Below are 15,883 nucleotides of genomic sequence, written 5' to 3' on the forward strand. Positions count from 1 at the left end.
AAACATTTTATTGAAAGTTTTGATTTCAACAAACAAACAAAATGCTACATTAAATTATAAATGGCAGTCTTGTAACCATCCCCATTGTTCGCCATCTCTTCTTAGATGGAATGGTGGCCCAAATCAAAGGTTACCATTGACCAACTTTGACCTGCAGGCCCTATTTTGGGCATCTCTGATCTAGATTGTGGGTGGTCACATGGACAGGAAGTGACAGGAACTAGAGTGTACGTGTGCGGAAAAGTCACAGACGCTGAGCACATCAACATGGTTTTGAAACGGATTACAGACTATCTTTTGTTTTGGATTTTAATTCATCTTCCAAATACAGGTAATATACTTCATTTATGTTTCGTGCTCTTTTAGTTAAAGCAATGAAGCTTCGTATGAAGTCTATAATCACTCATAGTGCAATACAAATAATAACTAATAATAAACAAAGTTCTCAATGACAGGTTTAATAAATACATTTTATGTCTGGTTGGTTTTAACAAATGTGATGTATGTTTTGAATTGTCTGAATGGAACATTCTGGTGTTTGCAATATTGAAATGTATCAATCCACAGATGCAGAGAAAGTTATCAAAGCAGTGGAAGGAGCCACTGTCCATCTGTCCTGCCATTTACCTCCTGAAGAGAGTCAACAAGTTACAGTAGAGTGGAGCATCAATACAACCAGTGGCAGTTCTATTTGTACATGGAGCATTGATAACTCTGTACCCCCCTTGAAAGATTGCTTTAATCGTTTTACATTAACCATTGAGCCTATTAGATTAGAGATCAAAAATGTTCAGCCTGGTGACTCTGGTAAATACAGCTGTAAAACAACAAGAGTAATTCCACCTCCGTCAGTGGACGAAAGCTCTTCTTTGAATCTCCAAGTCGCAGGTGATTTTGCTGTTCATAAGTGATTCTGAATTGTCTGTATGTTGAATATCATCTTACCTTGATGAATCTAATGTCAAGGTCTGTCCCTGAAGCGACTGAACAGCACTAATGACAACTGTGTTCATCTGCTCTGCTCTCTGGACTCTGAGCTGGCCAACTTCACCTGGAGCCGAGGAGGTCAGATGTTACCACATGTGTCCACATTTAATGCTGATAATAGTGAACTGCAGCTGTGCAAACCTGACTGGAGTGAAGGAGACACAATCACCTGTCACGTCAACTACTCAGGAACCCAAACCCAAAAAAGCATCAAATTCAACAGTTCAGAACATGCTAACAAAGGTGAGTCAATTGAAGAACGTACTCTGAATCACTTTAGTAGCAAAATTTCATTATTAATCAGTTCACTGAAATGGTTCAATTGATTTTAGATGTAATTTGTTTATTAATAAAATCTGAATTATATAATTTAAAAAAAAATTATAAATCAAACATTCCATAAAGGTAACCTGTGGTCCATCTTTCCCAGGATACCAGGAGTTTCCAGCCGTTTTTGTGGCCTTGTTGAGCATCTTTATCAGTTTCATCTGAATATTGTTCTGCATTTTACAATGTAAGTTCTCCACAGATATCTACTTTACTAAATAAATAAATAAATAATTATATTATATTATATTATATTATATTATATTATATTATATTATATTATATTATATTATATTATATTATATTATATTATATTATTCATTCATTTTCTAGTCAGCATTCATTTTCTTTTTCGGCTTAGTCCCTTTATTAATCTGGGGTCGTCACAGCGGAATGAACCGCCAACTTATCAGACTTATCCAGCAAGTTTTTAAGCAGCGGATGCCCTTCCAGCCGCAACCCATCTCTGGGAAACATCCACAAACACATTCACACACACACTCATACACTACGGACAATTAAGCCAACCCAATTCACCTGTACCGCATGTCTTTGGACAGTGGGGGTAACCGGAGCACCCGGAGGAAACCCACACGAACGCAGAGAGAACATGCAAACTCCACACAGAAACACCAACTGAGCCGAGGCTCGAACCAGCGACCTTCTTTCTGTGAGGCGACAGCACTACCTACTGCGCCACTGCCTCACCCTATATTATTATATTATATTATATTATCTTATATTATATTATATTAAAGTTCCTTTACGATCTGTACTACAGCATCATTTACTCTACCTCAAAGGGTTTTACACCTTTATGAGTTTATTTCTAATATTGAACACAAAACAAGATATTTTGAAGAATAGCAATTGAACTTTTAATTTGATTTGAACGTGGACTTCATTCATAAACCCTTTCACATTCTTTTAACATTGTACAAAAGCGAGGTCATTTTATGTCTCTAGGAGTCACTGATAAATGTGTCATTCTGCAGACAAAACTCAGACCTGCCGTCTTGAACCATCAACATCAGAAGGAAGACAAGAAGACACACAACACAAAAAGATCCCTCTTCGTCCTTTAGCAAGTTACTTTTAACTAGTTATTACTTTAAATTCTACCATGACCCTTCAGACTATCATTTCTTTAAAATGGGCTGTTTTGCGTAGTCTTTCCAAAGATTTACAATGATTTTCATTGAGTTTGCTGTTAAAAAAATCAGCTCAGTGATCATAAATAATTTCTGTTATATGCAATGAGTAACTAAGTTATGAGGATTAGTTGTTTCACAGATGAGAAACTTTAGAATAAAATGAAAGCTGAAGTTGTTTGGTGCTCTAAATATAGTGTCCATCAGGGTTCCTTACAAGCTTGCTAAAATAAAAGTTCTGTCATCATGTACACACTTCACAGTAAGTTTCCATTCGTTAAGTCAGCTTTTAATAACTGTGATGTTCATTTCTTAGTTGATGCTTAAATTCAAAAAAAGTTCAGTTGTATTTTTTTAAACTAACATTACCATAATTTCTCTGCAAATGTGGCTATTTCTCACTGTTTATAATGTTAAATAATGAGACCTTACTGTAAAGTTGACTTTTGTACTTTATTTAATTTTGTTTAACATCTTTTTAAACATTTAGTGTATGGACAATAAAAGATTTAGACTTTGATGTTATAAGTTATGTTGTTGTTATCTTGAACCGTGTACTTAAAAGCTACATTGTCAGCTATTTAGCCTGTCTTCATATAACTTCTTACATTACTTTCATTTAAGTATGTTATTAATTGGATATTGATTATTGCCATAATGTACAGATGCAAACAGTGTAATGTGTCTTTCTGGCAACTAAGCATATTTTAAAAGCATATTCCAATCTCCTCAGATAGGTATTGTGCACAGAAACCATCACAGGAAATCACAGACAGATGATACATATGTTCATTCACATGCAAACCTCCACTATCAGGTTCCATGTTGTGAATTTTTTGCTAAGTATTTTTCAGAGCTGTGTTTCCACTAAAGAATTCTTTTGGTTTCTCTGGGTTGCTGACTTGTACATGATGAATAAGATGAATATATTTTGTCAGTGTTCAATGTGGCTTTTTAGTGCTCTTCCTTAATATTTTCCCAAGGGAAATCTAAAGTTTTTTTTATTAAGATTTAAAGCTATTTGTAATTTAGCGGTTTCATTTCTTTAAATTCCTATATGAAATGTTATCCCATAGAATTGTACATCTGTAGTTTTTCCATTTTTAGTAATGCTGTATATATTTAGATTAAAATGTCATGCAAACTTCCAGACTATGTCAACTTGCAGCTTTAAGTCAGTTCAAAAATCATACCTGTCACAGTCAGGCCAGGTTCTTATCTCTCGCAATCCCCCAATCACATTCACCTGAATTTTGATTAGTCTCGCACCTGCACGTCATCATCAGCCATTACCCTAGCACCATATAATCACGTATCACTCAGCACTCAGTGTCCAGCCTCATTGCAACAACGAAGGACTGTACTCTCTGTACGGTCAGTGTCTACACTGTAAAAAAAATTCAGGGTTCCACACAATTTATTCATGTTATCCCAACACAAATTGATTACATTACCTTAACACTTTTAACAAATTTATGAGGATGGAACATAAAAAAATTAAGTTGTCCCAATGAAATCTCCAGAATTGTGTTGTTTCAGCTCATTTTAAATAAGTAGTTTGAATAAGCCAAAAAAAAAAAAATAATAAAAATAATAAATAAATAAATAAATAAATATATATATATATATATATATATATATATATATATATATATATATATATATATATATATATATATATATATATATATATATATAATGAGTGTATACTTAAATCAGAGTTACTCACCTTTCCCTGTTCCTTGTGATCTCTAGTGTCTGCATCTTTTTCCTAGTGTTGGACTGTCCTGGTTCTCAGTCTGGTTGCTGTTTGGTCGTTTTCCTGGTTCCCCGTCATTCCCGTTTCATGTATCTGTTCAACTGCCATCCAAAAAAAAAAAAAATATTTATATACTTACCACCCTGGTTCCTGCATGCTTCTGTGACAATACATTAGTTGACCCAACAATTGTTTAAACAACTTATTTTTGTAACCACGACTTGACATAGAAGAGCGGATTCCCCGCTCACCGGTTTGATTGACAGCAGTAGTAATGCGTATAATCATATCAACAAGACACGACATGTGCAAAGCAACCAGGATTAAAAAGATCTGTTCAGCTCTTTGTGATCAGCAATCATCATCAACTGTGAACAAGAATGAGTTTTACACGTGTTTTTAAAACATTTTTGTAATAAATTACAGTGATTTTACCGCCTTCAACATCAAAGCCAATTATAAAAGATGACGCTTCAATCCTGGTTTGTGGACATTAAATCAGGTACATTTTGTACATTAACATTACAGATGTCTGTACAGCAGTGGATTTTAACATGTATTCGATCACATTTGTCGTGCAAAAATTTCTGTGTGTGCATGAACTTTGTAATAACATTGTGTGTGACTCAACATTGCAAATGCATAACAAATACATCAAATAATCATTGGTAAAGTTCTTACTGTAGTATTTCTTACAAACGTTACGTGAGATCTGCTTCCTTCATGTCTGTCACCGTCTTGTTATGTGATGCAGCTGAGGTGGAGAATGAGGTACACTCTGATATGCAGGTTGGAACGGTGGACGAGAAGAAATAGCATTAAAGGCACAGGCAACAAAAACAGCTACATCGTGTTTAGAGCAGAAAATACAATATTTTTAAAGGTATAATATATAATCTGAAACTTTACAGACACATTCTGGAGACACAAAAGACTTATATTTAAATCTTGAAAAGGGGTAAAATAGGTGCCCTTTATATTTAAGTTTACTTAATGGATTTGTGTTGGGACATATTTTTTTACAGTGTATGTACTAAAAACGGGCGACGCAGTGGCGCAGTAGGTAGTGCTGTTGCCTCGCAGCAAGAAGGATCGCTGGTTTGAGCCACGGCTGGGTCAGTTGGCGTTTCTGTGTATAGTTTGCATGTTCTCCCTGCATTCGCGTGGGTTTCCTCCTGGTGCCCTGGTTTTCCCCACAGTCCAAAGACATACGATACAGGTGAATTGGGTGGGCTAAATTGTCCGTAGTTAATGAGTGTGAGTGGGTGTGTGTGTGGATGTTTCCTAAAGATGAGTTGGAGCTGAAAGGTCATCCGCTGCGTAAAACAAAATGCTGGATAAGTTGACGGTTCATTCCGCTGTGGCGACCGCAGAATAATAAAGGGACTAAGCCGAAAAAAAGAAAATGAATGAATGAATGTACTAAAAACAAAGTTTATAATACAGTATGTACATTATAAAATAACATAATGCTTGAACTGTAAGTGGATTTTTGTGCTTTTCATTTCAACTTTACCAGAGAATATTGTGTGGTAAGATTTTGCGAGTTGGTGTATAATTCTGTGATTATTTATTCACACTTGTTTTGTTTGAAAGTAAAGAGGACACAGAAAATTTTATGATATATAATTTATTTAGAGGATATTAAAATTACAATATAACTAGTACACATAAAAGTCACTAAAAGTGCAGGGAGAGATTTTGATAATGCCCCAGCATTTCATCTAAGACCCACAGATATGAAGGCCTGTTGAATAATTATCATATAAACCACCACACAACAGTAAATAGTAAATACAATGAGAACACCGTTACTTTATTGATAAAAGTGCTTGCTTACAGTTTTTTTCAGTAAATAAAGACATTTTTAAAAATACAGAGCTTTACATTTTAGCAAAACCACATAACACCCTGTAGCCTACTTCACAAAGGCCTTCTAACCCATCCGGCTTCAAGCATAGGTTATGAACGCAGCTGATGTTAGTTCTCATAGATACATTCTTCTGTTTGTGGTTTATTATTGGACTGTACATTCTGACGAGACATGGCGAAACTGAAGTTCTCGTAAACTTTGTTGCTGAAGACTAAAGATCCACTTTCATCTCGCTTTCGGCCTGCACAAACAAACAAAAAAAAACACACAATTAGACAGTGAATTTAAAATATTCTACTGAACATCAAACAGAAACTTATTGGTTCATTTTCACAGATAACTATTTCAGAGTAATTCAGCATATTTATATAAGCTAATTTATTGGTTAGTTAATCCAGGCTCGTTGGAAATCCATGCTTCATCCTACATTTTGCAAAGTGCAAAATGCATTGCTCTGGGAACATTTCATTAAATGTGGGCAGTGCTGTCACCTCACAGCAAGAAGGTTACTGGTTCGAGCCCCGGCTGGGTCAGTTGGAATTTCTGTGTAGAGTTTGCATGTTCTTCCCATGTTCGTGTGGGTTTCCTCTGGGTGCTCCGATTTCCCCCACAGTCCAAAGACATGTGGTATTTGTGAACTGGGTAAGCTAAAATGTTTGTATAGTCTACGTGTGTATGTCCGGGTCCTTCAGTTTGGGGTTGAGCGTTGGGCTCACTTCATAAAAAAAATTTAAGAAACACCAATATGGTGTGGCCTAAGCATATTTTGTTTTATGTTTCAGCTACATGTTCACAAAAAGGCAGGACTTGTTGTACAGACCACCCAGTCTACTACTGACCCCAACCCAACCAATAGTGTTTTCAAAAAGCAAACATAAAAGACTTGTGACCCCATAGTTTTGCCTTGATTTTACATTGCTTTTATCTCTTTTGTAGAACTGTGCCACAGCGGATTCAAACCCAAATACTATGCATCACAAGTACAACACCGAGCAAAATAAGCTGTCAAGAAAATTGACCACATCAGAAAAGATGAAATAAAGTAATAACTCAACAGAAACAGTATAGTTTAATTAACTAGCAGTGTGAGTGCAAATAACAATGTGATATGGATTTTAAACAAAAGTTCAACAATCAACATTTTACATGCAATATTATCTCATTTTTGGGTGATCTATATGTAGATGTGTGAGACAATTGAGATATGAATATAAGTGAGTACTCAATTAACTTGTTTTGTGCTATTTATTTGGTGTTGTGTAAAGCAGGGGTTCCAACATTTTTCAGCCCGCAACCCCCAAAATAACAATGTCAGTGACTCGCGACCCTCAAATTCCTCAGAGGTGTAAAATATAAATATGTAAATGTAGTGCACACAACAATATGCCTCTATAAATACAAAAAACAGTCTGGCAACACAATCTCACAGCATATCTTTTGATTTAGTGGCTAATTCTTATGAATTCGTACAATCTAATTCGTATAATTTAATACGATTTGCTTATCCCCCAATGACGGTTGGGTTTAGGGGTGGGGTTAGGTGCCACGCCTCCTTTTTAAAATCGTACAATTTCGTACGACTGAACTCGTACGAATTCGTACGAATTAGCCACTAAACTGGCAAAAGGTAAAATACTTATGTTTTCTCGAGAGATTAGGCTAAACAACCATATAATTTTTATAGTTATTTATTTATTTGTTCAATTCAATATTAACCTCACCTAAAAAGACTGGTGGACATAATGTTTTCAGCAATAGTCTATTCTTGGTTTAGTTTTTAGTTTTAATGTTGTGGTCTGTATTTATTTTTAATGTATTTCATTGCCCCAAAGCTGCCAGAAAGTTTAATCTGGTGCTATAAAAACAATTGATCTGATGCAATTGCAGTGTTTTTAATCTAACATAAACACACCGATCCCATGAAAAAAGAAATGAAAGGCTGATGGCTTTACATTTGCATGCTGTTGTTTATGTAACTGTTAACTTATATTTTTACTTCTGTGGATTATGGTTAAAATATGGTAGTTCTAACAGTTTAATAACATTTGACTTTTGAAAATCACCAAGTGACCTCCTGTCCTTGTCTCGCGAAACCCCATTACGTTTTGTCAGTTTAGTGGCAGTCGAATGAAAATATAAGATTTTTAAAAGGAGGCATAGCATCCAACCCCACCACCATTGGGGGATGAGCAAATCTTACAAAACTGTATGAATGAGATTGTATGATTTCTTACAAATTAGCTACTAAATCAAAAAGGTTTGAATTGCCGTGAGAATGAAATGTCATTAGTGAAAAGGAAAAATAGTTGTTGGTGTCATCCTGCCCTGTTGTTAAGAACATAGGTTTTTGCAATTTTACTAAAATGTAAAATACAAAATTGCAAAAATACAAATAGAAACAAGAAAAAAAAAACATTTTATACATGATAACATTTAACATGATAAAAATTTGATAATATTAAAAATACTTTTTGTGTATGTTATATGTTTATTTCCACAGCAAATCTAAACAAAATACTTTAGAATATGTTATTTTTTACTTTTTTTTTATTTTAGGCTGCTTTCCCAGTACTTGGTTGCGGCTGGAAGGTCATTCGCTGCGAAAAACATATGCTGGATAAGTTGGGGCTTTATTCAGCTGTGATGACCCCTGATTAATAAAGGGACTAAGCTGAAAAGAAAATGAATGAATTTTAGGCTACAAAAATCCACAAATTCTTGGTGGGACTGGTTAATCAACAGCCAACATTCAACCTCAAACCTAGTTAAAAATGTACTAAAGCGTTACCTTTATAAATCATCACGAAAAAAAGTACTTGCAGTGAAATGATTATCATCTTTATTAATGAATGACTATTATAATTGATTTCTTTTTAAACCGTGTACTAAACCGTTTTAGCGAATGTTAGTTTGTTCCACTTGCTGGAAATTCGTTTGCATTTGTCGCCACCTGGTGGTTCACATTAATGCAATTACAAGTTTACAACCACACCACATTTTAAACAAAGCAAACAACCATACTTGTTGTAGGCTGTTAAGAAGCTAAACAGTATAATTAAGGATGTTTGAGGTTGCTGTGTTTAACATGGATCATTCGAAAACAATGTCAATTTGCCCTAAACTCACCAATATAAATATATATAGAATATGTACGATGATGTAGCCTACGTTGTTTTATGATGATCTATGATAAACACGACAACCTCAAGTATGCTTATTCTGATCATTTAGCAACACAAAACATATATGGTTGTTTGCTTTGTTTAAAATGTGGTGTCTTGGCCTTAGCCACTTCCTTAAAAATTGTTTTTTTAAGTAAGCTGGTTTGATCTGGTTTACCATCCTCATTCAGATTTAGATGATGATTTGTTTTTTAGATCGGGAGAGCAGCTAAGCAGATAGCTATTTTTGTTATGCTACAAAAGGACATGCTTATTCCCTTTTATTAATTTTAGACATTATTCAGAAACATATTTTTAAAAAGCCTTCCTTAATTTGTCACGTCATGGTGACTGACAACAGAAATAGACGTAAGGAAGGTGTTGATGTGTTTGAGAAAGGTGTTTGAACAGGGGGAGGGGGTGGAGGTGAGGCAGTCATTATTTCCATTTAATTCTGGCCCTCTTTCTTTTAACCGCTGAACCATGTCTTAACTTGCATTATTGTGCAACATATGAATAAAGTAAGACTTCATGCAATATCCTATTTTTGTGGAAGTCACAGTTATTATTACAATATTTTTCCCCTGTAGGAGGATTCTGTGGTTTTACATCTTGATGTCATTAGAGCTGGATTAATAGGTGAAGTGGGTCACATTTTATTTTGATGGTTAGTTTGTTGAATTAAGGTTACATTGCATCTACATGCCAACTAATTCTCATTAAATTATAAGTAGACTGTTAGGATTGGGGTTAGTAGATGAAATGAACTTGCCTAAGTTTCTTATAGTCAGTTAAATGTCTGTTAAAGCGGCAATATCAACACATATACAGATAGACAGTCTACTATGACTTAAATGGTCCATTAAAATAAAGTGTTAAATGTTAATTGTGAAGTGTTAAAAATCGACTCACATTTGCAAACAACAACAGGGAGAATGATGCAGAGGATGAGACCCATGGCACCACAGCCTGCATAGATCACCAGATCAAGAGAGATTGAAGCTGTCATGGTCACAAACAGGAAAAGGTCATATCATATACATCAGAAGAATGAACTAGATGAATGCCTGACATAAAAAGAAAACAGCTACAGTCCATCACTAGTGCTACTTATTCTATTTCAGGTCAAATTTATGCATTTGCTTTCTTTTCTGTTAACTAGCCAATTAGGCAGGTTGAATATTATTTTTGGAATTTTAATTCAGGTCCTACAGATTAAAAAAGGTTTCCCAGCAAACAATTTGGTGTTTAATAGATGTCTAATAGACATCTGTACGACATCTAAGAATAGCCCAAAACTAGACTAGTCGTCAAATAGACAGATTGGACAGACTTTATATGTGTAGTCATTCATTTCTGTTTATTTGATGACTAGTCTAGTTTTGGCCTATTCCTAGATGTCAGATCTTTACTGACATCCCAAATTTAGCCAAGACGACTATTTATAGACATCTATTAGACATCTTTTAAAAACAAAAACGCTTCCTGGGTTTCTACACTGAAAAAAGTATATGATCAATTAGTTATAACAGCATTTGTTTTTAGGCCATTGTTACTTATTGAACAGTTGTTCATCGGTAATTAACCTCATTAACTTAAAAGTCAATCAGTGTCTAAGCTAATTTTAATAGTTACACAAGCTGTTTTGAGTCAGTTTAACATAATATAGGTGCAATGGACTCATAAGGTTAATTTGATTCAGCTTAAAAATTTAAGACAACCAGGATTTATTTTTACAGTGTATGTACTTTAGTGCAGAGATTAGTCTACAGCACTACAGTGTTTACTACTGCTGTTAAAAAACATTTTAAAATAATTAAATGGATAGTTAACAGTTAAATATATTTATTTTTAAAGCATCTTCCCAGATTCCACTATTATTGTATTCATTAGAAGTTATTCGATTTAAATTGTATGACCTGTAGTGTATGTATTAGTCAGCATTTGAAGGGCATCAGAGTTGTCCTATAGGACAAGAACAGTGTTTTGGGTTTATGCCAACTTTGATGAAAGGTTTTGATCCACTTGAAATGCTGACTATTGTATACCAGTTGGTACATTACGCATGTTATAATTTTGGTGGTCAGATGGGTTGTAAATTACCTAAATCAATTAAAATGACTTAAAGTTAAGCAAAAGTGAAATTTAAGCATTTTAAATGCACACAAAAATATTGTGGCTTTAGACTACTAGCTACAGTGGCTGTAAGCAAAAATGTTAACGTCGAGCCCTGGTTATGTATTATTAATGTATATTTCCATACATTTCCTTGATAGAACTGCGTAACATTAAAATCTACACATGAATAAATCAATAGACCATATCAATGTGGTCATGTCATTGGCCCATGAACATTTCCTGCTTATTGTCAAACTGTTTCAGAACTTTAACAAGAGGCAATTCAATCATAACATTAAAACAGTTATCATAACATTATTGATCAATATCTTGGAAGCTATGGAAATGAAAAATGTAAAACAGGAACTACGTTATAGGAACATTGGCATTGTTTACATCCCTCAAAATGATCTATAATGTATTTGAAGGTAAATAGGCTTACACATAAAAAATAAAAAATAAAACAATGTTACTTGTAAGTGAGATTTAATAGTCTTTTAGCAGATTAGTCTATTCGCAGATTAGCCTTAACATCTAAAAACCATGGTGTTAAATTGCTGTTCAAACAAAATGTTACTCAAATATGGACAAAATCCAACTTTGAGGTTTTTTTTTGTTTTGTTTTTTAGAATAGATTGAACTTTATTGTCATTATTCATGTACAAGGCAACAAAATGCAGTTTAGGTCTAACCAAGAGTGCAATAGCAGCAAGTGTAGAATATAGGTATAAGTTATAAAGTGCAGTTATAGAAAAACTATGGGTAATATTTACAGATGGATGCTCTATGAACATTATATACAGGTTGTATTAACTATGAAAATAGATTTACAATGGATGAATATATTTACAGGTTGTACAGTAGGTATGTACAATTCAAGATGATGATAATTTCTAAATTATTTCAGATTATTACACGCTCTCTGTAAAAGTTGATTCTGATTGGTCAATCAAAACATTCAAAGGTATGTTTTTCCCAGATAACATTGTGAAACTCATAATACAGGCTCATCCGGGTACTTAAAATGATCTTGACCAAAACTGAGTAATTTATATGCATATTTCAATGATTTGTATTTATGCTGCTGAGACGTTTAGACGTTAGAAATGTTTCTTTTTGCAAGCTTTATGTTTAATCAAAAAGTTAGCTATAAATTCTGAAAGCTATAAGAGTTCTTTATTATAAAAGTGGTATACGTACATAAGGAGGTTGTAAACGTGCATACGCCACTTCCAATGCAAAGGTTGTGATCTATGAAAAAACAAACTTGACATGAAAATGTGCGCAGCTGTAAGTAAACTCTCAGTAAACACATTTAACTTAAATTTTGACTTAACTGAACCACTTTAAATCATCATATGAGCCGTAATCGTTATTAATAATAATAAACGTTATTCTTATTCAATTCGTAATTATTCAGTCTCACACGACTGCTGATAAGCATGTTGGGCTTTATTCTGTGAGAACCCCTGCCTATATGTACTTTATCCCTACTAAATATTTTAATCCAACAGTCAGATTTGTCCAAATTTGGTGTAAAACAACCCAGAATATTTTAAGTGCATGTTAGTCAAGCAGTGCATTTTAGAAATAAAGCATTTGCATTTATCCTGGCTAATGTGATTCAGTGTATGAACTTCAATTGACTCACCTTTTGAACTGTTGAATTTGATGCTTTTTTGGGTTTGGGTTCCTGAGTAGTTGACGTGACAGGTGATTGTGTCTCCTTCACTCCAGTCAGGTTTGCACAGCTGCAGTTCACTATTATCAGCATTAAATGTGGAAACATGTGGTAAGATCTGATCTCCTCGGCTCCAGGTGAAGTTGGCCAGATCAGAGTCCAGAGAGCAGAGCAGATGAACACAGCTGTCATTAGTGCTGTTCAGTGGCTTCAGGGACAGACCTGGACATTAGATTCATCAAGGTAAGATAATGGTCAACAAACGGACAGTTCAGAATCACTTATGAACAGCAAAATCACCTGCGACTTGGAGATTCAGAGATGAGCTTTCGTCCACTGACGGAGGTGGAATTACTCTTGTTGTTTTACAGCTGTATTTACCAGAGTCACCAGGCTGAACATTTTTGATCTCTAATGTAACAGGCTTACTGGTTAATGTAAAATGAGGAAAGCAGTATTTTAAGGGTGATACAAGGGAGTTGGACATATCAATGCTCCATGAACAAATAAAATTGCCACTGGTTGTATTAATGCTCCACTCTACTGTAACTTGTTGACTCTCTACAGGAGGTAAATGGCAGGGCAGATGGACAGTGGCTCCTTCCACTGCTTTGATAACTTTCTCCGCATCTGTGAATTGACAAATTTCAATGTTACAAACACCAGAATGCTCCCTTCAGACAATTCAAAACATACATCACACTTTTTTGTAAAATACATCACAGAAAACCAACCAGACATAAAATGAATAAGCCTGTCACCGAGACCTTAGTTTATTATTAGTTGTTATTTGTAATGTACATCATGACATCACCTGCAGCTTCTTTGCTTTAACTAAAAGAGCACAGTAAACACAAAAAAAATAAAGTATATTACCTGTATTTGGTAGATGAATTAAAGTCCAAAAAAAAAGATAGTCTGTAATCCGTTTCAAAACCATGTTGATGTGCTCAGCGTCTGTGACTCTTCTGCACACGTACGCTCACATTCTGAGTGATGAATTTCCTGTCCATGTGCCCTCCCACCATCTAGATCACCAGAGAAGATAAACTGAAGAACACTTCTTTCGTTGGTCAAACTGTTTAATTTGTACACACTTAAATTGCAAATCACCATCAATGTTTTGCACCATTGACAGAGTACTGTGTTTACAGACATTTCTGTGAGTAAAGCATATTGTTCCGTGAAGACACCGTTCACTGGTTGCATTTGTTGTTGTTCATTCGATGGCATAGAGGAAATGAAAATTAAAAAGGGCTGATAGCAAAAGCGTGTTGCTTTCATATATGGAAAGGCTAAAACTTGGTGTCTGTTGGCTGTTTTTTTTTCTTTCCTTTTTTCAAAGGTTCTGCTTTCCATGTAAAAATCATATACAACACGCTGGGAGACTACAGTATTTCACAATCTACTCTAAATAACCTCCCACTGGTTCAGACAGAAGAGTCATGCACTTAATGTTTTGAGGGGGCTTCAGTGACAGTTATAGCATGATCTTTTGAGATTGTGGGCCGTGATTATGTGAAGGTGGTGTAGTTTTAGTTGTGTGCAAATGAACGAGGCTTATTAGAAGAAAAGCATGCTTAGTAGAAATGAAATGCAGCTAGACACAATTATATTTAGATCATTTACCCAAGCAAGATATTATCAACTTATGCATGAAGCCATATTCTGCAACTCTCTCATCTTGGGCCAATTAGTGGTTCATAATTTCCGTATCATGTACTGATGAATAGATATTCCATAATATGGACACCAAAATTAAAAATAAATGACTATACCTTACCTCAGTGTTTTGTAAATCTGATGCAGATTTATCTGTTTATGCTGTAAGGCTTGAAAAGTGGATATATAAATAGGAATAAATGGATATATAATACATTTTAGTATTATTACTGACCATGGTTTTGCCACACTATCAAGTTTAACTATTTGTCGTATTAACATGGTTATACAAATGGAATTTAATGCAGATAACTATGGATACTACAATTTTACTATGTAAAAACCATGGGTAACCTACATAAGGGATCATAATATGGTATATACGGTGACATGTTAATTACCCAGCAGACATAGGATGTCAACATGATGTCAGATTAATGTTGAACTCCAATGTCGTGGGGACGTTGCATTTTGTTTGGAAATAAAGATCGAGGCCAATGTCAATGTTCAATGACCAACCAAAAATCAACCAAATATCGACGTCTAATGATGTTACAGCTTGTGTTGATGTTACCACAATGGAATCTTTCAGAATTTGGATTTTGGTTGCCATACCTGATGAATAAATGTCAGTATTTGATGTTATTATGACGTTGCTTTAAAATGTTGGCTTGACGTTGGTCCTTTTCCAACAACCTAAAATCAACGTCATTTGACGCCATTATTGGATGTCAAAACAAGGTTGTCCTTAGACACTGGCTAGAAATTGAATTTTGGTCACCTGACGTCAAGACCTAAATCTAATCTGATATCAATGTCTTCATTGTGTGCCTGCTGCGTCATGTAGCTAAATAGCTTTTAATCAAACTGACTTTAGCTCATTATCTTAGTACTCATAACTGCATGAAAATATAGTATATGCCAATTCACAGTCAACAAATAAGTGAATAGGTTTTCATACCAACATCACTTTAATATTGTGACATAATTCCAACTAAAAGAAAATAATATTTTATTGTCACCATTAGCAGTACTACGATCACAGGTGTTAAAGGGACAGTTCAAGCTAAAATGATATTCTGTTATCATTTACTCACTCTTACTTGAGTTCCTTCGCCTATTAAACACATAAGAAGACATTAAAAAAAAAAAAGTTTCACAAAT

The 15,883-nt window shown here is 34.5% G+C and overlaps 2 protein-coding genes across 4 annotated transcripts; one reads left to right on the top strand and one right to left on the bottom strand.

Moving 5' to 3' along the window:
- Window positions 1-246: 246 nt before the first annotated feature.
- On the top strand, window positions 247-2,971 carry si:ch211-222e20.4. The gene is made up of 5 exons (XM_073914906.1): window positions 247-331; window positions 568-888; window positions 967-1,230; window positions 1,418-1,501; window positions 2,310-2,971. Exons 1-4 carry the CDS (start codon window positions 268-270, stop codon window positions 1,477-1,479), a joined length of 711 nt encoding a protein of 236 aa, XP_073771007.1. The 5' UTR covers window positions 247-267; the 3' UTR covers window positions 1,480-1,501; window positions 2,310-2,971.
- A 3,048-nt stretch (window positions 2,972-6,019) lies between these two features.
- si:ch211-222e20.7 lies at window positions 6,020-14,027 on the bottom strand. 3 transcript variants are annotated; one of them, XM_068218597.2, is made up of 6 exons: window positions 13,934-14,027; window positions 13,358-13,687; window positions 13,028-13,279; window positions 12,577-12,627; window positions 10,171-10,227; window positions 6,020-6,338 (listed from the first exon to the last, which is right to left on the bottom strand). In XM_068218597.2, exons 1-6 carry the CDS (start codon window positions 13,995-13,997, stop codon window positions 6,205-6,207), a joined length of 888 nt encoding a protein of 295 aa, XP_068074698.1. In that variant the 5' UTR covers window positions 13,998-14,027; the 3' UTR covers window positions 6,020-6,204. The 3 variants fall into 3 exon arrangements, with proteins under 3 accessions (XP_068074698.1, XP_005172751.2, XP_005172752.2); XM_005172694.6 differs by having other exon boundaries at window positions 10,171-10,260; XM_005172695.6 differs by lacking the exon at window positions 12,577-12,627 and having other exon boundaries at window positions 10,171-10,260.
- Window positions 14,028-15,883: the final 1,856 nt, after the last annotated feature.

Source organism: Danio rerio, chromosome 10 (assembly GCF_049306965.1).
Source record: "Danio rerio strain Tuebingen ecotype United States chromosome 10, GRCz12tu, whole genome shotgun sequence".
In the NCBI taxonomy this organism is placed as follows: domain Eukaryota; kingdom Metazoa; phylum Chordata; class Actinopteri; order Cypriniformes; family Danionidae; genus Danio; species Danio rerio.

Coding starts and splice junctions, on each gene's coding strand:
- si:ch211-222e20.4 (XM_073914906.1), top strand. CDS start 268: ATGGTTTTGAAACGGATTACAGACTATCTTTTGTTTTGGATTTTAATT. Junction 332..567: donor AATTCATCTTCCAAATACAG/GTAATATACTTC, acceptor ATCAATCCACAG/ATGCAGAGAAAGTTATCAAA. Junction 889..966: donor TTTGAATCTCCAAGTCGCAG/GTGATTTTGCTG, acceptor TCTAATGTCAAG/GTCTGTCCCTGAAGCGACTG.
- si:ch211-222e20.7 (XM_005172694.6), bottom strand. CDS start 13,997: ATGGTTTTGAAACGGATTACAGACTATCTTTTTTTTTGGACTTTAATT. Junction 13,280..13,357: donor TCTGAATCTCCAAGTCGCAG/GTGATTTTGCTG, acceptor TCTAATGTCCAG/GTCTGTCCCTGAAGCCACTG. Junction 6,339..10,170: donor CCCTGTTGTTGTTTGCAAAT/GTGAGTCGATTT, acceptor TTGTTTGTGCAG/GCCGAAAGCGAGATGAAAGT.